We start from the raw sequence: 25,552 nt of genomic DNA, 5'->3' as shown, positions 1-25,552 counted from the left end.
AGCAAACCGGGTATTGTTTGGAACAGGCCGGAGGCATAATATTATTTTAGATTGCTTCGAGTACCATTGTGACGAAATATTATTTTGGCCGAAAAGCTGGATGATATTTTTATCACCGATTGATCGGTGAAACCCGGATTTGTTGTGTGGACAACAACGGCGAAATCTGTTTAGAAATTCCCGGGATCTCGTGGGAACAAAATTTCTGACACCTGTTAACCTTTATGCGATATCAACTTGATTACGATGTCATTTTGCTTAGAATACTGTAAAACTCGTGGCTTTAAAACAGCTGGTGATAGTGTTGTTTGCGGCTTTTTCCTGGTTATGCGCCTGTTCATGAGTGATTCTGTATTGCTTGACTTTTAACGGAATCCTGAAATCACTATGATTAATTGTCAGTGGATTGATTTGAAGAAAGTGCATTCGATCAACTCATTCCATTAACCCGATCGAAACGGCCGGCCTCAAGTCCAAATTTCAATGCATTTAGTAAAATGTTCATAAAATCCGAACCACGGGAGTTGAACCGACACCCAATATATCGCTGTAATCGTGAAACAGCCGCCTAACCAACTGAGCTACTCTCAAAGCGAGAGAGAAACAGGTGATGCCCCTATACCAAGAAGTGTTCTCAACTTTTAGAAAATAAAAGAGAATTTGATTTTTGAATTTGCGACTACGTCATACAAAGACCTGCTTGGGATAGAATCATCGCCTGACTGATTTCGCAAGGATATCAGGATTCTAAAATGACCTGAGTGAGGTTCTTACGATAATACAATCGAGAGTAACGACCGCTGATATAGCGATGGCTACAGTTGGATATAGCGCGATTGATGCCAGGCGTCTCGCATTCGGCGCACATACACGCGCCGTGAGTTATTCTAGTATCGACGACGTTCAATGATTCATTTCACCGCGCCGGTGTATATATTAGCTTTGTACGAGTTACTAAGTTCTAGATAGTGCTTTGTCGAAACACACCTTGCTCTTGTATAACAACTAGAACTGAATATATAGTGGTTGGATTGATAGGTAGTCATACCTGCAATATAAAATACAGTGTTTCACTGATATTTTACTGGGCATTTGAAAAAAGATTAGGTCATATTATGCAAGCCTTTTATCGATAATCGTGATGTACACAATCGCTTTGAGACAAGGGCTGTCTATTGAACAAATAGGCATTTTGAAAACCCAGTGTTCACGACATGCGCACCGCAGCAATCAGCTTCGAAGTGCACAACTCGACCGCTGACTCTACACACCTATTTTATTCGCTAATTTGACAATGGACATTGGACATTCAGCCATATTTTGCTTTTGTTCTCTACCATGGGCCAGATTTGAAACATTTTCACCAGAAGTGAAGCCATTTACGGACATAACTTTGCTGTCATATCGATTGCGCGTTGGAGATCTTGTAGCTCGTTGCACATTATCATGCTGGTAATGCTGTATTAGTATAAAAAGCAGCAATCGATATGCGTAATCTGCAACAGCGAATCTGCGCTAATCACAACAGCAAATATATTACCGCGTGTTATTGTTTGGGTAGTAACATAGTATCGCGGACGTTCAAATGATTCATTTCACAACGTCGGTATATGTAATCGCTTGTCTATCCTTTGTACGAGTTAGTGCCATGTGTTGAAACTAACATTGCTGTTGTACAACACGCGCATCGCAGCAATCAGTTTCGAAGTGCGTTCGTGACCGCAGACTCTACATACCTCGATCCGCTAAATTGAAAATCGACATTCAACCATATTTTTGTAAAAGAATTTATTGCATGGCGCAATATATCATGAAATAATGCACCACGTGTGTAATGCAATAGCAAATCGAAATAATAACAAACCAGCACATCTAGCACCAACACATGGAAAAACGTAAGAAACCATTATAGCATTGGCAACTGAAGTTATTGCAATTATATTCGTTGCCCACACTGCAATGATAATAGGTCAACTGCTTTGACAGAGTTACGCCGAATTTTCTTACCTCTCTCGTGAATCATGGACGAATAAAATACTTTGAATCAAGAAAGCACGTGCTTTGATTAGATGGAACCGGGCTTTGCTGGTCATCAAATTTTCATAAATGACCTGCGCGTTGTGGACGGAAATCTCGAGCAGACACGAAAATACCTTTCAATACCAGAATCGCGACCGGAGCATTGATGTGCCAGTGCATTTCTTTTTATTCGCTACTACGGAAATACGTGAAACATTTCCACCAGAAGTGAAGCCATTTACGGACATAAATTTGCTGTCATATCAATAGCGGAGATCTTGTAGCTCGCTGAAGAACATCATGGCAGTATTGGTGTATTAGTATGAATAGCAAAAATATTCAATATGCGTAATCTTCAACAGCAACAGAAAATACATTGCTAAAACCCGCGCATGTTATTTCGTAACATAATTTTACTTCCAGTTCGAAGAATCTTCTGTGCGACTAATTTTTGATTATAAGTATTCCAATAGATGGGCAATGGGCATAACCAGCACATGTTAGGAGAAAAGATCTGCAAATGAATTTGATGTCTCGGAGATGCGCTGATTTAGGTCACGGGCGCTGGTTTATCTCACGCGCGCACATTCACGCGAACGTCGTGGCGAATTGTATTTTGCGCAAAACGTTTTTATGTATTCAATCTGCATTTTGAACAGGCTATTCGATAGTATAAGATGTTATTTATGGCTCGACGTATGCGTATTGATAATAGCTATCCATCTGTTATAGTTGTAATTGTCTACGACCAGAACAACCCAGGAAATTTTGGATTAAGTAAAGCGTGTTCGTGAAAATACGCTCAGTAATCATTAATGAGTGTGCCGTTTCGATCGGGTTAAGAACTTGATAAATATGATGAATACTTTGTCTGGCGGCTATGTATCAGGAGTAATGGGAAGCATCTGTTGAGTCTGGTACTGAAATTGAACAGGAAACCACATGGTACAGGGACCTTACCGCCACTTTATGACACTTCTGGAAAACCAGTAAAAGCAAGATACCAATAGAGTGTGTTCAATACTCCCAGCTGAATCCGCCTACATTATGGTCTAATACTATTGCCACCATATGATATACGTCTGTGAAAATGACCACATTACTAGGGATCGAGAATTTACACCAATGCATATGACTTTTGATGACTGAACGTCCTTTGATGACGGAACTCGCTGTCTTAAGTGCTAAGTCTCTGCCCGTTAAAGTTTATCAATGAAATACCCTCGCGCGATTAGGTCTGAGCAATTAAATATTTGCGTGGAGGTCGTATGAAGTCATCGCATCTAAACTAAAGTTGGGGCATACATTCCAAATGTTATAATATTACTATAATTAGATGCACGGACAAGTCCGATATTACTTGCATAAATAGAATGAGGGAAACAACTGTCTTGCATTATCTTGTTCACAACATGCGGACAACTTTCATGTTCAATATTTATTAGTCACGGTATATTGTACGTTCTTGAATTGAAATATTTACGGACTATACGCATTACGTGGATAATAAAAAAGCATTGAGTAGCATTCGCAGTAGGTGTGCAAATAAAAAGCGATCCGCTTCTTCCTGCTGATGTATCTTGGGAACGAAGACCAGGCAGACTGGGCTGTATCGATGGTGTTCGGTAAGGTTTTATTCCTCAATGTCCCTTGTCGGCAGTAACTGGTATGGGCTGGACCGCTGTCGAAACGGTGACACCTCGGATCCCACTGTACCCGACCGTCTCGTGGTCTTCCACTACCGCGGTTCGTTTGTCTTTTCCGTACTCTGGAAATGGGGTACTGTGAAATATCTTCCTTTCAAACGTCCCCCTCTCCATCCCTGTTCGGCTTTGTTTTTGTCCTGGATTCGGCCGCTGCGTAGTTTGCTTCTCGGAAGGCTTATGTACGGCTTTTGCCGCCGTTACCACGTATAGCGGCACTGCAGGCTCGGGCGCAAGAACGTGAGTTTTTTGGTTATGAAACGGATTATAGTAAAGCGGTTGCTTCTTGAGGAGGATTCGGTCCAAGTGCTGTCGCTGGAGTATCTGCAGGCTTCCCAGGGTGGAATTGGTGGCTTTCAGGCCTGGCTGGCGATTCATGCGCATTGCCTCGTACAGTCCGTTGACGTCGACTAGGTCCGATACGCTGGGCATGAATGTCTCAGCGTGGACGCTTCTCAGATATTCGAATGGCCTGTGGACGGGCGATAAACCGTCTGTTGCGTTTACGGTAGCTTGCTTTTCTTGTGCGTACGGACTTGAGTGTTGCGATGTGTGTTCGCCTGAAAGAAATGTGTTTTTTAACATACACACTGCACGGCACGTCGCCACATGTTTGGGATGCTGTTACTAAAGAAGAAAGTATTGCAGCGACAATTCTCCATTGAAAATATAGTTCTTAGTCGCTGGAGGAGTATAACTTCAGTGTTGAAAGAGCTTTATGCATGTATCAATCGAATCATTGGAGAATTATATTGTATTTCAAATGGATGGCGTCTCGATATCATAAAAGACAGTCGCTATATGACGAGTACTGTTGCATTTAGGAATGTAGTCACAATAGCAACTTATTGATGTTTTCTTTGTATTGGTCCCGTACTCAAAGCCTGAAAGAAATGTCTCATTACCATATCTGAGGTTATCGGTTGAAGTTTCTTGATTCTTCTTCTTTGGATGGAACACGTGGTGCCCTTTCAGGAAGTCGACTGGGCTGCTTGAAGGTGCTCTCAACAGAACTTCACTGAAATTAATATGCTACAGGTAACTATCGATTCATTGGCATTGTTGTGAGGTATAGGTTAATTAACCGATGCACATTGCTCAAGTATTCCAATTTGAATTCTTTTTGGTAACTCTGGATGAGAGACGCGGGAAAACTTATCACATATATTATATCTGTCCGTGTTTTTTAATCGAATGTAACCGATTATAAATGTTTTTTCCTCGCCTGCCCGGCCCCTTAGTGGCAGAATAATAGTGATTTGGACACGTCTCATCCACATGCCAAATTTCAATCGAAGCGCTAACAATCGTAAACCTGTTTAATATTGCTGCCGTCAGACTGGTTATTGCCAATTGTTTCGGATCCGCAATCATATGCTTTCCCATAACTTCCTTGGCACGCAACTCTTGTATCTCGCGTTGCCTTTTTTCTGCCTCATTGGCATTCTCGACAAACGCAACTCTCAGCACCTTCTGCTGCTTCAACGCTGAAAATGAGACGTCCGCTTATTTGAAACATACAATGGCGTCACAGGACTTCACATACCTTTTCTGTGAGATTTCATAGCTCTCTGAAGACTTCTGGACTTTTTAATGACCTCGGAAGCAGCGGCTTTACTTTGAAATTCTGTTCTTGGAGGTGCTTGCTGAGCGGTAGCTCCTAATATACTTACCCTGTATAAAAAATATAAATGTTTACTGCCCAGATGTGTTCATTGCTATTCAAAATATTGTTAATATACAATCACTTCATATACTACATTACTTTTATGATATTATTGGTCTCATTATGCAATGTTTAGGAGGTTACACAATAATTTATGTACTACCCTGTGTCTTGTCTCACCCATTGTTAGTAGTTCCTCCAGCTGTTTGTGGTATGGGCAGTGTCAAAGTTCTCGTATGCGAGTCAGTCAGATCCGGTAACTGCTTCTCAAACGAGGAACTTGGATTTTGTGTCTTTGGTCGATTCGCAACACCAGCTTGACTCTCTTCCTTGCTTCTCTGTTTAATTCTTTCAATTATACGACTCGATAAAGATGTTGACAACCGTGTTCTGGCAGAATCGTCACTGATGCCTCGCATCACAAATTTCTGCTCTCCGTCACGTCCTTTGGCAGTTGTTAGTGATCCTATTCTGGTGATGCTCGGAAATCGATCGTTGTTCGAGAGCTGATATCTTGATACACTGAAAAGAAAAATCACTCAAGCTATATCCATTGTTGGATTAGAACACTAATTTATTTTCTGATTTGGTTTCCTGAGCGTAAAAGTCTCCATCTTTAACAAATATGGGTGATTACAATTCATTACGTTTTTCTACCCCGTCTATATCCAGTTGACTGCATTCCTGAAAACTCCAATATTCAGTATTCATGCATTTATTTACTTGGACCAGGGGTGGCCAACCTTTTCAGCCAAAGGGCCGCATTCGATTCATGAACTATTGCGCGGGCCACTAGCCGCGCAAAGCGCGAAAATGTTTCGAAGTTCATAGGTCAAATATATTTTCACTCGACTATATTGCGGCCTTCTGTATATCGCTGGGCTCAGTTTGCATGGACTGGATTATTCGGCGCCTGGACAATTGACATATCGATATCGAATGCTTCGACCATGCAACATGCGTCAATCATTTTTTGCCTAGGTTACATAGTCTTTCACGGTCTTTCTGCGAGCGCAAAAGCAAGGTCGCATTTGTTGAAAGACACTTTGTCTCGTAATCGCTAATATACTTAGACTCAATCTGATACATTAGACGTTCTTTCATTTTCACAAAGGGGTAACAATATTAAAAGCATGAAATCGAGTGACAACGCACGAAGCTTGTAGAAAATTTTTACTTTTGATAAATCTATCGCAAATTATTCTGCTGTATTGTAGTGTACGAAGATCTACCAAACTGTGACTGGCTCATGGATCTGCCAATGCGTCGGAACTGATATTTTAGTCATGACATCTCAAGTGTTGCAACCAGACTAATCAAATTTTTGGTTGGCCTTGCAACTTCACAATCTGTGCAATCCATTTTTGTTAATATTACTAATTTCGGAAATTACCTTGCGGGCCACGGGTTGGCCGGCCCTGACTTAGACAATATATCTCAGCTCCTACTCATTCCATGACATATAAAGGACTAAGCTTTTGATTTGAGAAGTAGCGCCATCACTTTTTATGTCAGTGATAACGTCTGAAAATATATTTTGTTTCAATCCCATTCACTGAAATTACGGCAAAAAGTTTTCTTGAAAAGGCACACGATACTCCAACACGCATTAGTAAAACAGACTGACCTGTTCCTGAAATATGACCGAGGCTTCTTTTTTACTGGACCCTTTTGTCGCATCTGCTCATTTTCTGATTGTTCATGTTTACTTTTGGCGCTATTGTTAAGAAGCAGTCTGAGTTTTGAGCTCAAACTTGATTTTGTGTTCGGTCTTTCCTCAAACGATGGAATCGGTTGCATTGATTTGGCGCCTGGTAACTCTTCTGGCCCGTTATCTTTACGCTCAGATAAGTTCCGTTTTGGATGACCGGACGTTTTTATTTGTCTAACCTGCGCCAGTCCCACTGCGGTAATTCCAAGATCGTCCTTAGTGCTCATGGAACTGGCCGGCTCATTTCTTGAGTCTGCTTTCGTCGGGAGGGTATTAGTTGGGGATGATCTGGAAGTGGGTATTCCTTTCGGTAGAGCCAATTGTTGTTGCTTTCTGCTTTTGTCAATATGGCTTTCTCCTTGCTCTTTCCTTTTCGTAGCAGGGGGTTTGCTCTCTTTGGTGTTCTTGAATTTTCCTTGGTTTTGAATTAAAAGTATGAAGTTGAGGAAATTCAAATGCTTTTGATCGACTACAATGTGTCCATTGTTAGAAATATCAAGCTAGACACCAGCAGATGCGACTCGTTGAACAAAACGGACATGAATCAACGTACTCAGATATTGTCAAAATAAAGGGTGTTAGATACTTTGCCATCCTTGGAGTTGTATCCGAAATTGAATAGTTCTGCTAATAAATGAAAATGTAACTATCAATATGTTTCCCCACCGTTGAACATTATCTTTTGCTGAACGTTAGGTTTCCATTCCTTATCTGGGGACAGTCTGAACATTGGGTCTGAGGCGGGCTCTTCTCCTTCGTTGAAGTTTTCACTATCTCCTTCCACCTGTATAATGTACATTGTACAGTACATGCATAATGCTTGCATCTATTTCTTATTTCATTTTGAGCAAATGTGAAGCAAAAGAAAAATACTCCTGCTGCTCTGGGGGTGTATTCCCAAACACCAGCTAATGTTGAGAATTTGATCTAGTACGTCTGTCTGTAGATTTGCAATTTGGACTCTGAGTTTGTAACCAGTCACACATTTTATCCAAAGTAGACAATCATGGGGAAAATTGAAAATGACAGGCTCTCAGCTTCAGTGTAGGCCACTGATCTCTGAGATGAATCTTATCATATACCTTCAACAAGTTGGTTTCTTGGGTAACTCTCTTCCTTTCCTTCTGCTTTTGCGTCGCTGCTCTTGACCTTGATTGCAGTGGTCTGCGTAACTTTTCTCTGTGATATCAAGATCTGCATAGTTTTTAATGAAAATATTTCCGTTCCTGAAAATTGACCTGTATCTGTTTATTCTTGTGACGGCCTCTCTGTAGTGCATTGCCTCGAATTCAATAAGGCGTTCTCGTAGTGCCAGTTGACGAGCGTAAAATCCAGTTTCGTTTTTGTCGATCTCTTCCAAGTACGCAATGTTTTGCGACCAGCCCAGGTTGTCGTCAGAGCTATAACAATGGAAATGCAAATCTCTATAATGTTATAATTTCATTTCACTCTGACGGCATAGTGTTTTATCGAAATGTGTTGACAGTTCTAAGAATTCAATTCAAGTTACAATAGTCCTGTAAAAGTGAAGATCTTGTGAACATTTCAAAAAAGGACTACCTTATTGGCAATGACATTTATAGGCATAACCGGCTCACTGCGACTCCCGACCACTTACCTCTTAATGAAAATTCGCAAACTCAGCTGACCTATAGTGAGTGATTCACTCGTATCTTAATGAATAACCGCTGGTAAATTACAGGTTATCCAACTGTTTGGCAGTTATGTACTGAGAATATCTAAAAATTCCCACTATGTTTCATACAAACGCTATTGTTGGTTTAGTGTCAAGAGTGGTGTTGAATTTGAATTATAGCTCAACTTTAATCATTTTGATGGCCACTTATGTGGCATTTACACTGAAGTGCTGGAAGCCTGGTGATATAGCACGATTTATAAAACGGTTGATTGTGCATTGAGTGCTCTGTGATTAAATCACATTTATGTACAGCTGGCATTGTTATCTATTCATATTGATGTGACCTGAATAATTTACTTATGTTGTGGCTGGTTAAGAATAATGTAGTGGTAAACAGCTGCTGGCTGTATATATCCTAACCTAAAGCTCCTAAAATCTACTTATGTTTGTTTGAGTGAAGCATATCATGTCTACTTGAAAGATGAAAGGCCATAAAAAATATCCGATAACATGTATTTTAGGTGAAGTATGAATATCACTAATATTTACTGATACTGTTATATATAATTTATTACAATTTAAATAAGTGGATCAGGGGCCATATTGCTGCATTAATTGTTGTGGATAAAGTAACAAAAGATTGTGAGTCTCAATAATAAATACTTCATAGGACAAAAACTGTGATGCCAGGAAGGCACTGAGTGAGACATCTACTATGGATGAGATTATTTTGCATTCAACTCCTTTTGGATCCAGTACAATACAAAAAGATTAGGCCTATTGTTTACTGCAATAATCTCATTTTGTATCATCCGATGTAATTTTAAATGGAATAGAAATAATATCAAAAACTTGATGTTCATCCCGGAGGCCGACTTTTTCAATCAATCTTTAAAATTAATATACTTACACTGCATGCACTCAACCAGTCAACCAAGTCTTGTGTTGCAAGAGTAGAGTAAAACTTACCTTTCGTTCTCCATAGAGCTTTCTTTGTTATTGGACGTGTCTGTCTTGTCGACTTTGCTCCACTTACGCTTGCCCCGTCTCGAATGCTGCCTGGAACCTTTCCAAAATTTCAGCGCTCGATGGCGCCTTTGCTGGGGTACTGAGGTTTTTGCTTGTGGTATCACACTGTAATGGAGTTGAAGGTTCATGGTATGATATGCATAGCGGGATATATCCTAATCACTCCATATTGTGAGAATGTATTCACGTTGTCGATATCAGTCAAATTGAGTGAATATCTGTGTCGTGAGACGTATAGAGAAGAAATGTTAAATGTTTAATACTGTCACAGTTGTGCAATACACACACTAACACTTTATCATGAAACTATAAATTCACACAAATACCTTGATTTTGAATGAACTTGGAGATCAACTAACGAAATCAGTATCTCGCTACACGACATTTGTCAATATATAAACTAAAGCAGAGCACAAACCTTTGCCGATTTAGTTATGTCAACTCAATTACAATTGTTAAGTATAGATTAAAAACTATTATGAACCACCGTTGAACCACCGTTCGGTAAACACTGATCTAAATCTCTATGACATTAACGAAACATCAAAATTATGAGATAGTGAGAATAAGCGGGCTCAAGATGATTTGAAACACCTTCTACATCTTTTGCGTATCGCAACTCCGGGAGAATCCAGCAATCTGCATCTACCGGCTTTTAACCTACCTCTTTTGCAAAGAGTCGATCGTCCGTAATCTTGAATTGTTGTTCCTACTCCTTTTCCCGTCACCTCTCAACGACAACACCGATTTCGTCGCTCTTCTTTCGGTTCCCACCTGCCACTTCCAAGGTGTTTCTCCTGTCAAGGAAGCAGGCTGATTGCGAATCTCTAGAAATTATTCAACTGACACGCTGTATTGTCCCAATCAACCAACTGGGGATAATTGTTTGATGTTACAGCGAAAATTGCTGGATGTTTGAGTTGAGCTCAAGAAGGCCAAGACGGCCAAAATAACAATGAATATGCATAATATACGGACTTTGAGCATGAGTATTTTCAAAAAACTTTTGCACTAAGCGGGATTCACTTTCAGGTGTTCACGGGTGTTATACGTACCGCGATACTAAATTTTATTCATAAGTCTCGGTCTCGCCATCAATGCTAGCAATTTCTGATGATATGAGGAACCTTGCAATTGCAATTACTAAAAGCTTATGTGTGGCCCGTGGTTTCAGTGTTTGCTGATTCTGCCCTGCTTGTCAAAAAGGTTGCACACCCCATGTATAATATACATAGGCCACTATGAAGCTTTCAAATACTACCAGATTAATCTGTTTGCTACAAAATAGACAAATCTCTTTGTTGATTTACCTCTTGTCTTTGGTGTGGCGTACGCTATAGGTGGTAAGAATGGAGTCGCTCTTTCCCTGTCTACTGATGCTCTCCCGGTATTTCCACCACAAACGCCCAAAGCACTGCTTCTCTCTATTTGCCCTTTTGCAAACAGAGCTCTGTTTTGATTCTTTTTTGTTTTTGTTTGGCTCAGCATCAGATTTTCTTTCGTCACCAAAGCCGACGGAATTGTACTTTCCTCGACCAGAAACATATCGCTTATTGATGTGATAAGTTTACTAAACAGTATCGAATCTCTGGAACAATAGCGAGGAAGAATTTACGATTTTGCGTTGTGCTGTAGGTCTATCACTTCATATAGTATTGCTGTAGTAATGTTGTAATGCATTCAATCGAAGTCTTGGGCCATTATCCCACTGCATCTGCGGTATATTGACATCCTTCACCTGCTAAGGTCTTACAAGAGTAAAGGTGTTATGTTTCATTGGACACTCCTGACTCTGGTAATTTAATTACGTGGACAAAAGGTCAGGTATCATTGTGCATTCACAATGTGAGGTTGTTACAAAACAAGACAATACCCGACTGTCTTCAATGGGAAAATATGAAATTAATATTCTGGTATACTATGAAAGTATTCCGAGCCGTAAATGTTTGTATTTTGATGGAGATTTGATGTAGAATTTATCTTATGCTGATTGTTATTGTCTTTCGAATTAGAGGCACTTGTTTTGGTTTGTTTCTTGCTACTTCGATTTTGCAATTGAAATAATACTTTGATTTCTAAAAACGTTGAAGTTTTTAAAGATTCATTGTATATGATTTCATTTTCTCTTTCAGGATGTCGGCCTGAATCATCAGAACAACCAGATCACAATTCCCAACTGGTCTTTTGAGAAGATTGGTGCATTCCCGGTCGATCAAGACGACAGCAAAAGGTAAAGACCTTTTTTAGTTTCAGCATTATGCAGCTATTAATCACATCAAAAGATTTCAAATACTCTTCCACTGCCCAAAGTTTGAATTGTCCGAGACGCATATCGTTTATTCATATCTCGATTCCAGTGTGATACCGAATTTCAAAGCAATCTCATCTGTGCCTGTGAAATGCGAAGCTATTCCGACTCAATGCTTGACAAAAATTTTGCTGTACTCCTGACTTGGCTGCCTACAATGGTAGACAGAATTCGTCTCCTGAATTCTTCAAATAAAAATTAGTGACTTTAACCCGAAATATTCAAACTTCCAATTCGCAACTTTCAAGACGTATCCCCTTATCTGTAGCGATCTAGGGTAGGTGCTGGTTTTGCTCAGTATTTTTATTACCGTTTCACAAGGCAGGCACTGAAAGTCCCCAACATCTTGCGGCTCACACTGTCTTGTATGGTTATATCATTTTATAGCGTGTTGTTTCCATATATCACACCATAGAGGTCTTGTAGAAAAGACGATCGTTCCGACTTTGGATCAGGTTTTAGTTGTCGCACTTTTACAGTTCTCAGGAAGATGGCTCGAGTGGTACGCCAACCAGCAGTAGTTTTGGCAGTCAGGAATCCATACCTCATCCGAATCAGACCACCATGGCTCCCTTAGCTACGACCAAGAAAAGAGGACGCATCAAGTCTTCTATTGAAAGACTGTTCAAGAAAAAACAAAAGGTTCGGGAAGCTTGTGATGGTTTGAACTTTCAATATAGCATATAATCCCGAACGTATAGTCTGAGAAGATACAGGGATAGTAAAATTTGGACACCTTGAATGAAGTTCTTTATACTGGCTAAAAATGTCCATTAAATGTAAAATAAGGCTAATTCTTTTTTCTGTTTTAATGTGGTATGATTTACCTTGTCAAAAATAGCAGATTAGTACTGCAATACCTAGTACCAAAGTGTGTGTGTACATTGGTACATGTACATCATTTAAGCACTTCAGTTTTCAATGGGATACTTTTGGCTTTAGTACATATGGTGCCCAATCACTTGGTTTTTTTATTCTCTGTAATACAACCATAGAATATAGGATGCTGCTGCTTCTGCGAAACGTCTAGCTCAGGGGTGTCGAACATACGGCCGCGAATCCATTACGAGTAGATTGAAAAATACTTCTATTATCCAGCACATTTCTAACAAACGATGAAATTTTTAGTAGGAATTACTTCCAACAAACGATCCCTCAAGACCACAAATGTCGAGCATGTTCATAGGCGACATTATAACCATGCGACATGCAGTGGTCTACTTAACATAGAGTCGGCGTCGTTGATACCCAATTCCTAGTTTTATGGAAAAAAATTACCATGAAGGATAGATATTTATAGAATAGGCGAAATCGCCAATGCTAAACTGTTATTCAGGCTACATCAGTGGTTCCCAAACGGTGGGGAATTCCCCACTGGTGGGGAATTCAATGGTTTCAGGTGGGGAATAGACGCATTTGTTAAGAATTATGTACAGGACAGTCTACATATTCACGGAATCACATGCGCAATTACCGTTACGAGTTAACTACTCTGGAATGTACGTATCGAAAGTTATGTTGCGTGTTGATCACAAATCCCAATTTTTAACTCTGGATGGCCAATCATGGCGTCACAAACGCATCCAGCACGACTAGTTTGACATAAAATATCGCTTTCACGAAATTTTGACCATTATTGGTATCGGTTCACAATACGTCTTATGTTACAGTTATAGGCGATTGTCTTGCGTACAGGTGTGGTTGCGTCTTTGTTTGTTTTTGGGGTATTCATGGTGTTTGTCGACTACTATGGTCATTTACACCAGGCCGACATTCTTTTTATTTTCCGTAACTGCCGACTTATAGCACGGCCCACCTCTAGGCTTTTGTAAGACACCGCTGACGCGGATGAGGTGGCGAGGAGGAGCCTAGGTAAACCTCCAACACTTAGGTTTCGGAATTCAGAAGTCGACCTTGATCGGACTCAAACCCGCACCCATTGGTATTGCAGCCGCGGATTATACCACTGCGCTATCTCGCCACTGTGGTTGTTTGTCTTGTGTAGTCAAACAAGTAAATAGCTGCTCTGTGATGACAAAAGTGCTGGGTAGTGGGGAACAGGACCGTAACTGCCGCACCCCAAACCCCTCAATTGAGAAGGGGACGAGCTCGAAGGGGCCCAAAATTATTTCGTGAATTAACATAAATTGAAGTATTTTTTTAAAATTTATGCCACTTTTTCAAAAAAATTCCGCGCCATGTGCGCGATTTATTATTGTCCAATATCTGATTATTGGGTAACCTTCCTCTACGAAAATACGTATAATTTATAGAAATAGAGACTTCGTCGTCGGCCATTACTGCGCCACGACGCACCAAGGCATATGAAGTTATAGGCCATGTAACTCCGAGAAGTGTGCCAGAACGATCAGCAGCGAGAAGACTTTGACGGAGAAGGAATGCCCTTGTGGTGACCCTGGACTTCGATATATATACAATACACATATATGTTTCATTGGCTAAACGGGTCCGCCCGAAGATGTTAGATTCTTATTTAGGGGTCCTACCTTTTCCAACATACCTCACTCAGCTCTACCGGTAAATCTGATAACGTGAGCAGAGAAGGAATGAAAAATTGATAGCAAAATATATGCAATTCCCGATCATATTGACCGATTCAAACACGAATTAAATAAAATTTTCGCGCTTCGCGCGTTTAGTCGAAATTAAACGATGCAGTAAACAGTAGACCAAATGTAGCTGATATATAAGTTTCACGGAAAAAACGTACAGGCTCAGCGGGGCTGGGGCCCTAAGGCCAATGTTGTTTTTAGCGGGGCTAAAAAACTGTTGTTTCGGTCCTGGAGGGGAATTAAGGCTCGGAATAAATCTGAAGTGGGGAATGAAGACAAAAAGGTTGGGAACCACTGGGCTACATGAAGAATGTAATAGTTACACAAAATTATAATTCAAATATCCTTGATCGCAGTGCTGTATCACTTCTGACGCAAAAGTTCCCGGCCTCCAGAGAGACCCGTATCGCGATTTCATGACAATAGCCTAAGGAGCCGAATTCCAACTTCCCCGTTTACTGATAATATCTCTTGTATTCCTCACTTACGCATACGCAGAGCTAACGGCTACGACTAAAACAACGGGAGCTTTGAAATATGCCAACTTATATCACCATTAGAGCCACTGTTTAGTGGTTAATAACCGTATAATTCAACCAATAAATCATCGTATTTTGCCAATTTCTTTGTTTGCGAATAACAGTTTTGCTAGAATAGAACGCCTATGATCCGTAATATAATTAAATGCTTGATAATAAAGTTAAAAAAAACAAGGTGATAGATTTCGAGGAAACATTATGTAACCATTTGACTGGTGCTACCCGCGAGCGACCCGGAGGTCCGAATCTGGCCCGCGTTGCAATTTCAGTTTGACATCCCTGGACTAGCTGTTCTGTGTTGATCAATGATCATGCATTATGGTGAAATATTTTTGATATTAAAAAATTAATTCATCCTGACACAAACGTTACGCAAGTCATCCGTCCCGCGGTACATGAAGGGCTCCCTGCTTAATTTAACGAGACATTGCATAGATTGTGTTTGGTTTTCAGAATTTGAAACTAGAGCAATGGCGGCGGCACGACATGCCTCCCTCTTCTGCGTCTGTTGCAAATTACGCGACGTCCGACGGGAGAGTGTATTCCAACAAGGCTTCCTCCGAATCTATAGACAGCGTCGGAGTTTCCAGGCAACGAGACCAAGATGAAAAAATCAAGAAAAAGTATGAAACATAATCTCTAACACCGGTGGTTCTTGAAGTGGACGATTCCTGAAGCGAAATGTGAAGTATTCGTGATGTCATTTTCAGTTTCTTGTGAAGTTGAGTGTCAATCGATGAACGATAGACATTGATGCTAATGTAGAACAGCATATAAATGTATTCCTTTTACGAAATTTCAAGCTCAACGATATGCTACAATGCATTATCACCTCACCGAATTCGGTCTTCACAGCGAGAGATTTGAACAGCCTACCTTAGCTAAAGCGTGTCTGCTGATTCATACTGTCATAAAAGTAATTGAAAGTGCATCGTAAAGCTAGTTTTCAATTGACAAAATTAAGTATGCACTAAATGACCTCTAGATATTAGGGGGGGGGGCAACATGTCCGAAAAGTCAAGAACCACTGGTATAGATGATAAAATATCTCCATAGGTAAGGTAGCCGAAATATCAGTTATCTGTCCGAAATTATAATGTTATGAAATGCCGCCCATTCCTTGCTTTTGACGTTATGCTATGCGCAAAAGTAAAATAAGGTTTGTTCCATTATCTTTCTTTTTGCTCAGATATAAATTGCTTGAAGACGTTCGAGAAAACGCTATTCCTTTCGCTCAATGGAGCGGTCCTACTGTGGTGGCTTGGCTCGAGGTAAGTTCACGGCTTTGTGCAATGCTGACACTATCGCGCTTCACTCATCTGAGCGAAGTAACGTACTTTTTGTTGTTATGTGACAAGCAGTCCATTGTTTTGAAGCTGGATTGGATTTTAGTTGGACTTTTCAGACTGGCTTTTGATAGTATACGCAGAAGCTTAGATATCCACGAAAATTGGCTTGGCTTTTGAATTTTCTCGGTAGACCACAGAGATCATATTGAACAATAGATTTTAATTTCTCATATCACTCTCAATGAATTTGTCAATGATAGGCTGACTTTTCTACGTAGTTTGTGTTTCAAGTGTTGATCCACTGGGCAGCCCATATAGTTAAATTGGGGATGTCTCCTTGGTAAGTGTCACTTCATTTGTACCATTTCAGCTTTGGGTCGGCATGCCAGCGTGGTACGTCGCTGCTTGTCGGGCGAACGTCAAGTCTGGCGCCATCATGTCTGCGTTGTCAGATACCGAGATTCAAAGGGAAATCGGGATCAGCAATCCTCTGCATCGACTCAAACTTCGCCTCGCCATACACGAGATGATGAGTTTGACAAGTCCGTCGGCGCCGGCCACTTCGAGAACTGTAAATATATTGTAGTTGCTTCTACGGTACCGTTAAGTTAATTTTTACGTGAGTGGTCTCCTTCGAAATAGTGACAGCTCAGTGTAAGGTCAGCTATTGTCTTTGTCAAAGCTACCACATTCCTGGTCGTCAATGCGTGCGGACTGATCCGTTACCCGCAAGGTTATTTTGAGGGACTCAGGAGAGCCTTTTTAACCATTGGATTGAAGAAAAAGCTTGAATAAATGAAGTGTTTATGGGAAAAAGCTACATTTCCCAATATTCAGCTTGATTTATATAGTGCCGATGCGCACAAATCATCAGCTGGCGGGCCAAGGCTTTCTAGGTAGGCTCGGTTAGAAAACACTGTTTTAGATTCCATTACGACACGGAATGTAATAATTTTCATCAATGCTATGCGAGGGACCCATTGTCGCCTACATTATGTTCGCCTCTTAGTATAAATTTCATTTGTTCCCCTGTCTGATCGAGTTGATCTGGTTTCAACACACGGCATGCTGTGCCGGTCCCAATAAGTAGTACCGTTGTAACGCATCGACTTCTTTGTGCTGCTTCCGCTGGCCGATAGACTACCGGGAATATTTGGATTACCAGCGAAGAGGTCGATTGCGACCAACTGTCAGGCCGAGCGATGCCCACGGTAATTGTGTTGTTACGCCGTTTCGATGTTGTGTCTGGAACCTGCATCCCCGAGTGTGTCATGGAGTGTTGCAGTGCTTTTAAACCTGTTGGGTGCAGATAATAAAAATTGCAATGCGGATGAAAATGGTGTATATTTTTACTTTTCCTGGCGTGGAATAATTTAATACATTTGATACAATATTACGTACAGTGGCTCACTAAGTATTGTAATCGCGACGAATTCGTAACAACTGGTTGGACTTACGACGGATAGTTATTATACAAAACCTGGTCATCCGAGCGCTAGAACTTCTTGTACAAACTTATATAGCTGAAAAGGGTTTAGTGCACTACCTAGTTGATATCAAACCGAGGAAATTCAGTTGTCTTCTTGATGAGACATTTGATGGTCTCGTTCGGGGAGCTCTAGAGCAAGAAAATGTGCCCAACTGGTCTGAAATCGCCAAAAATATTCAGGAGAAACAGAATCGTTCATAAACCGGTAGCCTGCCTGTTGGACATTTAAATAAAAAAATGCGAAGTCTCTTCATTTTCTTTTTGTTTACCACTTTCCGGTTTGTTTGTGCGGATGAATTATTTACACACAAAAAAGTGTGGATGGTTCCAAAAAAAGGTTGAAAAGCACTGGACTGTTTGTATAGTATAGAATGGAATGCTTCTGGTATGCGTAACGTGACAAATTACTCACACCTATCCGCAGAGGTGGTCAAAGTAGTCATGAAAGCTACTCAAGTAGAAGTAGAAGTAGCGATGAAAAAATCGACCCAAGTACGGGTAGAAGTACTTCTTCCATGAGCAACCTAAAACTACTTGAAGTAGAATTGACTGACTTTAAAACTACTCTAGTAAGTAAGTAGTTGTGAAAACGATCCTAATTCGTTCACATGGATTGTAAAAGGTGCAATTGAGCTATGCGAAAGGTTGCTGGCTTGATTCATATTGATGCATACCAGCAGGTATCCAATTTTCGATAGCATAAGCATTCGTCCACATCATGGGATGAAAATGATAGTATTGATATGGAAATGCTATACTAACCCTCGGTTTACCCAAACCTGTAGTTTAGTCGAACCTGTAGGCCTGTAGTTTAGTCGAAGAGCAATACGGAGATGTTGTGTTGGATACGGTGTAAACACTTTGCGCGATTAGTGAACGTTAATAAAAAATATGGTGGACCGTAAAATGCTATATTGTGTAGCTTTATTACTGGAAATTGAAGACATTGCTACACTTGTTTTTATACTTCAATATGTACGTTATCCAGACAAAAGAACTGATACAAATTAGAAATCAAAATATATGGTACTGGAAATTGAAAGTGAAATATAAATCTAAAAACAGAACGTGTATTTAATGTCTTTAGTCCAGAAAGGTTGGTATGCTAAAACAGCTCTAAAACTAAAAATAGTCAGGGTCCACCTTTCCAGATTAGGACACGCCATGGACAGCTTGATCACAATATGATAAGTAAATGCTAGATTGCAAAACATCAGTTTGAAACGTTATGATAAGCCATATATACTGTGATGATGTACTTGATATGGCGAAGGGCGACGATGCGGTATGAACGGAACCACGCCAACCCGCTACCTAAATTATATTCACCGATTCTTTTGCGAAATCACACTGGTTACTCCGTAGTCACTGCGCGCGAAGCGCGATGAAAATTCTCGGCTTGACTCAACTTTTATGAAAATTAAATGTCGATACTCCGTGAAAACTGCCCTGAAATTTCTCAAGCCATCTTCCTGATTGGAGGATTAAACTACTTCTACTTGATGAACTGAAAATAGCGAAAAATAAGTGAGTAGATCACAAAATATTATGAAGTAGAAGTAGAAGTAGTGAAATTCAGATCTACTTGAGTACTTCGAAAAAGTACAAGTACTTCGTTACTGACCACCTCTGCCTATCCGTGGTGTTGGTCGATTTGCAGGAGTTCCCAGTTAAGCCTGTGTGAAAGTTTGCTGTAAATATTTGGTTCCTTGTTCTACCTGACAAACACTGCACTGATGTTAATATTGATTGGTAAACTGTAGAATTTATTGCATAACTTGCTAGACCTGAGTCTAAAATTGGGTTTTGGATCTGATGAGTAGCAGCCAGACAAATGTCTCCAATAGCTGATTTGCGATTTAGCACTTCAATAAAGCTTTCAAAGGTCACTTGTAATAATTTTTATTTGCACACGTCTTGCACGATGAAGAATAATTGACAGAGTGTGATACAAAACCAAATGAAGAATTGTGAGGTGACAATGACAGATCTAAAATAGCATCAATGGAACAGGAACCCACAAATAGGGGTGAGCGGGATGTAAGATTATGCAGAATAATAGGACAATTGTGTAATGCGGAGGAGTAAAATTTTAGTGAAACAAAAAGACTACGGTATAGGAAAAAGCTAGTGTGATTTCTATGTGTATGTGGGCTGTGGGGGCTGTGCTACGTAATCTGGTTGCTTGTAAGACATCTTTTGTATTGCTTACCATATCAACTGCTGTGTTTCATATGGTTGTCAATTGTCATGTATCATATGATATGCATTGCTTGTAATGTTGCTACCTGTTTTTTAAGTCTTGTTTTTATGTATGTTAAGCTAAGTTCAATTTCTGAGATCGGGTTTAAAATTATTATCAAGATTCCATGCCACACACAAATTTCTTAACATCAATATATATTGCATTCGAAACAGTCCCACGGGAATCTTACAATGATCAATATGTAATGAATGTAAAGGTTTATTTAGTTTCAAGTTCGAAAAGGTCACCGTCCATAAGCCATATAATATATTCTAATTTAAATCTGGCATTAACTTGTTCCGTACTTTGGATGGACAGCATGTCAAATTGTTTTCAATGCCTACGTCATGCCTCAACTGCTGTTCGTTGTTCAGTAATTCATTTTCAAATTACTTGAGCAATTAAGGCCCAGCTTCCGATATGGTGAATGGTTCATTTACAAGTAAAAAAGTTGGAAATAAATATATTGTTTCAGCTATTTGAAGTTGAACTACTCAATGATGATCTACTAAGATGTACTAAGATGATAATTTATTGACCCTAGCTATTTCTAAAACTATTTAGAAACAGAATCAGACAATGATTAGCTCAAGTTGTGAAATTCTAATTTATAACTCGTAAGCAGTAAAGTACAGTACATTGACTTATATTGGGCCCACTTCGTGTTTGTAGACTCTTGCGTTTGGTGACATGAATCACGAGTGGATCGGCAAGGAGTGGCTGCCGAGCCTGGGGCTGTCGCAATACCGCTCCCATTTCATGGAGTGTCTCGTCGACGCCAGGATGCTCGATCATCTCACCAAGAAGGATCTTCGACAGAACCTGAAAATGGTCGACGGATTCCACAAGTGGGTATTGCTTCTGTGCCATTCTTTCGCCATTCTGTGATACCGTCTCGCTTTGAAACTGGGAGGAAATTCCGAAATGTTGTAGACTAGGAGATTCCAAATATCCGACTATGTCTACCTTGTTTTCTGAATGGTCTCATTTCAAATGCCAAGTAATGCATTGATATCACCTATCGCCCCTTCTATAGAATGAATGAGACTGTATGTTACTCCTATAAATTAGTTGCCCCTCGATTTTCAAGAAATGTTATTCTGGGTACTCGAATTGTTGATAGTTATCTCTCTTGTTTTAGATGTGAACGTACATTGACTTGAATCAATCCAGGAAAGTGCTATGAGCTATTCTAGTATCGATGACATCACATGACATTTTATCATAGTCCAGAACACATGCAATATTTCCGTATTGGTAATCAAATAGGCATACCAATATTGCTAAACAATGCAATCCAGGTGTTCAAATATTGACAGCTGGTAGTTTTGCCGAAACTCTTTATACATGTCACATAGTTTGTGTGTGTGTGCGTGCGTAGACAAGAAGGCTTCTTGATCAACCAACTTTCTAATTTCCTGCTATGATTTTGTAGAGGTGATGATCAATTCTAATTTAGGTTATCAAATTTATGCGTCTCACTGTTGTTAAATCATATAGCAGTATGAGAGACCCAATACAGCAAGTCTGTAAGTTTGTTAGAAAATTGAATTCTAAGTAGACAAATTATGGCATGTGCGAAACTTGTTCATTTTGAAGTGTCCGTCGACCGTCGTTATGATTGTGGACTGGACTATGGATTTTAACCTTGATAGATTTGGTAGGGTCATTTGAATTTCAAATAATAATGTGAAGAGACAAAGATGACATAGCAATGCAGATATCGACGTTTTGTGTGCATAATAAAACCATCATTTATTTTTTAAATCGCTTTTCCAAAACCGGGCAATGAATTGTAGAAAGATGCTGCGGTATTTTTCTCGTCATTTACCTGTAAGCTCAAAAAATATTGGAAAGTAACCACTGAAGAACTCGACCATGACAAAAAATTAACTGAATCTTGTTGTTATAAAGAGACTGACTGATTACAAATTCCCACAAAAACATTCCTCATGATCTAATTGTGTAAGTTTAAGTGGTTGTACGATATTCACATTTCTTTCAGGACAAGCTTACAATACGGGATATTGTGTCTGAAACAGCTGAACTACGATCGTGCCGTACTCGACCGACGGCGCCAGGAATCTAAAGATGAAGTCAAAGGTTAGAAAATTAAGTAAGGAATGGTATTTGAGGAAGTAGTTTCCAAAAGTAAGGTCGATCAAGACGTCACATTACACACTGGAAGTGCACGGAATTGCAGTGTGCCTCTTCTCGACTTGTGCAGAATGACATTGCGAACAGGTGCAATTTTCAAGAATGTATATTTATTGGGTGGGATACTGGGCTGTTTCCCCTGTTGTTATGATAATTTCACTCCTAAAAGTGTTGCAAACCTAAAAGTGTCGCAAACTCCGAAGAATAGAGTTACTTCGTTACTGACCACCTCTTACTACAGCAGCCCGTCTAGTTTACAGTGAAATGCATCTGCAAGCCAAATTAGCTCAGCGGTTGGTGCAATCGTCTCTCAATCCACATACTTAGCCACAGACTGGTGCAATCTATTCAGGTGCCCGGTCAAACGGGCAACCTTGACGTGCTGGAAAATTCGAACGACAAGGAAGTAGAGATAATTCCGGTAATCCTTTTCCGTCACAGATATTCTGGTATGGACGAACCAACGAATCATCCGATGGCTGCAGAACATCGGCCTCCGGGATTTCGCTCACAAGCTTCACGATTCGGGAATTCACGGAGCTGTGATCGCCCTCGACGACACGTTCGACGCCAATTCTCTTGCCCTCGCGTTACAAATTCCCAATCAAAATGTTCAGGTGTGTGAAAACTGTTGTATGTCGAGTTCTATTTTCTCGATTTTTGGATCAATCAATTCTCCATGTTTTGGATGCTATGACGTGACAGATCGAGATTTGGAAGCTTCCACGGTGGGAAAACACCGTCGTCGAAAAAGTAACTCTTAGTGGCATGGTGAAGCGTGTGGCATAGGTCAAGGGTCCCGCGGTCTGATTTTAGATATCGGAAGTGAGCTGAGTAAAGCATTTTGAATTGCTGAAATTGATTTCAATTTCAAAATGTTGTTGTTGTTGTTTCAAAATAAGCTGTTCTCCTGTGCCCGACATCACTATTCCTCACTAGCTAAAACGGCTTCGGCGGTGGCAACAGCATTCCATCGAGGGAGAATACACTGATATGAATATGTATATTGCCTTGGCATGCAATGGCACAGACACTCCCATGACCAAGACACTTAAGAATATAGCTTATGGCTACCCCACAAGATCAAACTTTACGAGGAGATGGTCCTTCAGTTAGTACAGCGTCTTACCAGCCCCAAAATTGATTCCTTCGTCGCTAAAATAGTATCGTTGGCAGCTCGTGGTTCAAATTAAATTTATGATAATGATATTATTGTTGTACTTGTATTTCTTTAATCAAATATTACTTCTTTTGTGGTCACTATGTCAGTCGCCCATGTTAGAGTACACAGCGTTGTACTGACGTAAAGATTTCAACTTTTGTTGCTAAAAGTGCGGCCTATTTTGTCTTGATATTGCATTCTTGCGGCCCGCGCCCTCTACGACATTTGAAAAGTGGTCCTGCTACCCCTGGCATAGGTGATTGGTAACGAAGTACTACTTTTCAGAGTACTAAAGTAGATTTTGCCTACTTGTGCTACTTGCTCAAGTGGACTAGACCTAGAATACTATTTTGCTTACTTGGAAATTTCCACTTGTACTTAAACATCGTCTTGGAGGTACAGAACTTCAATATACAATTGAATAGTATATTCATATTAAAATGAACCCGAAGTGAACCCGGGGAGTGTCAGCCGAAAATATTGGGGTTCATTTCAATATGAATATACTATTCACTAGTACTTAAGTAGAAGTGTACCATGATACTTCTACTTCTAGTAAGGAATAGGACTTGAGTACTAACGCTGACAACTTTGACCACCTGTATCGTCTGTCAGCTTACTTTCCCACTGTCGAGATACTCAAATTAATAGCAAATGTAAGGGAAGCCCTAAATCCTGATTCTTTTCAATTGAAAAGTAGATCCTTCATATCAATCGCTCCTTATGCTCGGCAGTACCAATGGTTCAAGTCAGCCTTTTACTTAACGAATGTTGCGAATATCCCAGACTCGTCAAGTCCTCGAAAGGGAATATAGCAATTTACTTGCGCTCGGCACGTCTCGGGAAACCGGCGATGGATCGGTGAGTTGTTCTGCTTACTTTATTCTGTCCTTCTGGTGAATGCCTGTTTAGCAATCCTATATTGTTTTATAAGAGATTTGCGCATCCACGACCCTCATCCTTATCTGCTCTGTCAAGTTAACAAATGGGTTCCCGACCTTTTATGATTGTGTTGTGACCCAAATTTCGATTTGGAAATGTCTTGTGACCCACCTCTAAATTTGGGATGCTGATTACCAAAAAAATGGTAAGCACCTTCGCCCAGGCTTACTCACGGTCTATGTGGGAAGCAATGATGTTACCACTCTGCTGAAACTCATATATTCAATCCACGCACAACAGGGTGGAGTGAAAAATGAAAATTTTTGAATTTCAAAAAAGGGTCTTGATATGTGGTGCCAAATAGTAAACAAATAAATTCTATCATCATTTTGGGTTCGTACACCCTCTAGTGGTCGTGCAATTTCACCGAACGAGCCAAAAACAGCTAATTTCGCCATATCTTGATCATCACTTACACCAGCAAGTCAGTTTTGGGCTTAAAAGATGCAGAAGCAACATGTTTCTATCTCACTTCCATAGAACTTACTCTTAAAAATGAACAGAAAAAAAGTTACAAGCAAATTTCTGATTTTATAGGAAAAATTAAGCACTGAAGCAGTGGGTAGGATGTCAAAAGCGTGTAGTGATTGATTTTATGACTGAGCAACATACCCTATCAATTAGAACCAATTTTCAAAACTTGCTCAAACAAATGAAACCCCCTCCAAGCATAAATAGGGCTCGGGCATCGAATAGAGACTGCTAAAACTGTATTTAAAACAGCGTCCATTGGTAGTGCAGCGTCACAATATCGGTAAGTTTATAACAACGGCCCTCAAGAGATTTCTTACCAAAATGCTGTCGTAGGGTTTGTATCATATTTGTCACAAAGCTCCTGAATGAAAGCACAAAAATTGAAAATACACATTCAAAACACGAACATCAATTCTATACTGAAAACAGAAAATTTTTGTAGCAGTATCATATGAGTATCAGTGTGCACAAACATTAAAATCATGTTTAGTATTGAAAGATTTCATCTGCTTTCAAGACTTCAGTTTTCGTCTGATTAGGCTATCTCTGCGTTTAAATCCTGAAACATGAGTAGATGCTTCAGTAACCACGTTTTAATGTCTTTCCA

The 25,552-nt window shown here is 40.1% G+C and overlaps 2 protein-coding genes across 5 annotated transcripts in view; one reads left to right on the top strand and one right to left on the bottom strand.

Annotated features, from left to right (window-relative positions):
• LOC145434213 (liprin-alpha-1-like) overlaps window positions 1-25,552 on the top strand; it is a 46,555-nt gene that overhangs the window by 15,768 nt on the left and 5,235 nt on the right. For 3 of the 4 annotated variants that reach the window (XR_013913293.1, XM_080311547.1, XM_080311546.1), the window contains 10 exons: window positions 11,900-11,997; window positions 12,555-12,717; window positions 15,641-15,810; window positions 16,377-16,458; window positions 16,847-17,047; window positions 17,616-17,687; window positions 20,883-21,058; window positions 22,216-22,313; window positions 22,809-22,984; window positions 24,316-24,390. Coding sequence is in view for 3 of the 4 variants with exons in the window: in XM_080311547.1 (XP_080167673.1) it covers window positions 11,900-11,997; window positions 12,555-12,717; window positions 15,641-15,810; window positions 16,377-16,458; window positions 16,847-17,047; window positions 17,616-17,687; window positions 20,883-21,058; window positions 22,216-22,313; window positions 22,809-22,984; window positions 24,316-24,390 (1,311 nt within the window). In the remaining variant the exon portion in view is untranslated. The remainder of the gene's footprint in view (window positions 1-11,899; window positions 11,998-12,554; window positions 12,718-15,640; window positions 15,811-16,376; window positions 16,459-16,846; window positions 17,048-17,615; window positions 17,688-20,882; window positions 21,059-22,215; window positions 22,314-22,808; window positions 22,985-24,315; window positions 24,391-25,552) is intronic. The other variant, XM_080311548.1, reaches the window with a different exon arrangement.
• Window positions 3,443-11,655, bottom strand: LOC145434214 (uncharacterized). Its single transcript, XM_080311549.1, has 12 exons — window positions 11,078-11,655; window positions 10,432-10,564; window positions 9,708-9,872; window positions 8,338-8,499; window positions 8,182-8,278; window positions 7,766-7,883; window positions 7,016-7,514; window positions 5,569-5,910; window positions 5,269-5,396; window positions 5,038-5,209; window positions 4,628-4,740; window positions 3,443-4,282 (listed from the first exon to the last, which is right to left on the bottom strand). The coding sequence occupies exons 1-12, from the start codon at window positions 11,310-11,312 to the stop codon at window positions 3,660-3,662; spliced, it is 2,787 nt and encodes a 928-aa protein (XP_080167675.1). The 5' UTR covers window positions 11,313-11,655; the 3' UTR covers window positions 3,443-3,659.

Source organism: Botryllus schlosseri, chromosome 2 (assembly GCF_051294905.1).
Source record: "Botryllus schlosseri isolate E-star chromosome 2, Bs_hap1, whole genome shotgun sequence".
Taxonomy (NCBI): domain Eukaryota; kingdom Metazoa; phylum Chordata; class Ascidiacea; order Stolidobranchia; family Styelidae; genus Botryllus; species Botryllus schlosseri.
The sequence above is the reverse complement of the archived record's forward strand: the minus strand, read 5'-3'. Positions and strand labels throughout refer to the sequence as shown.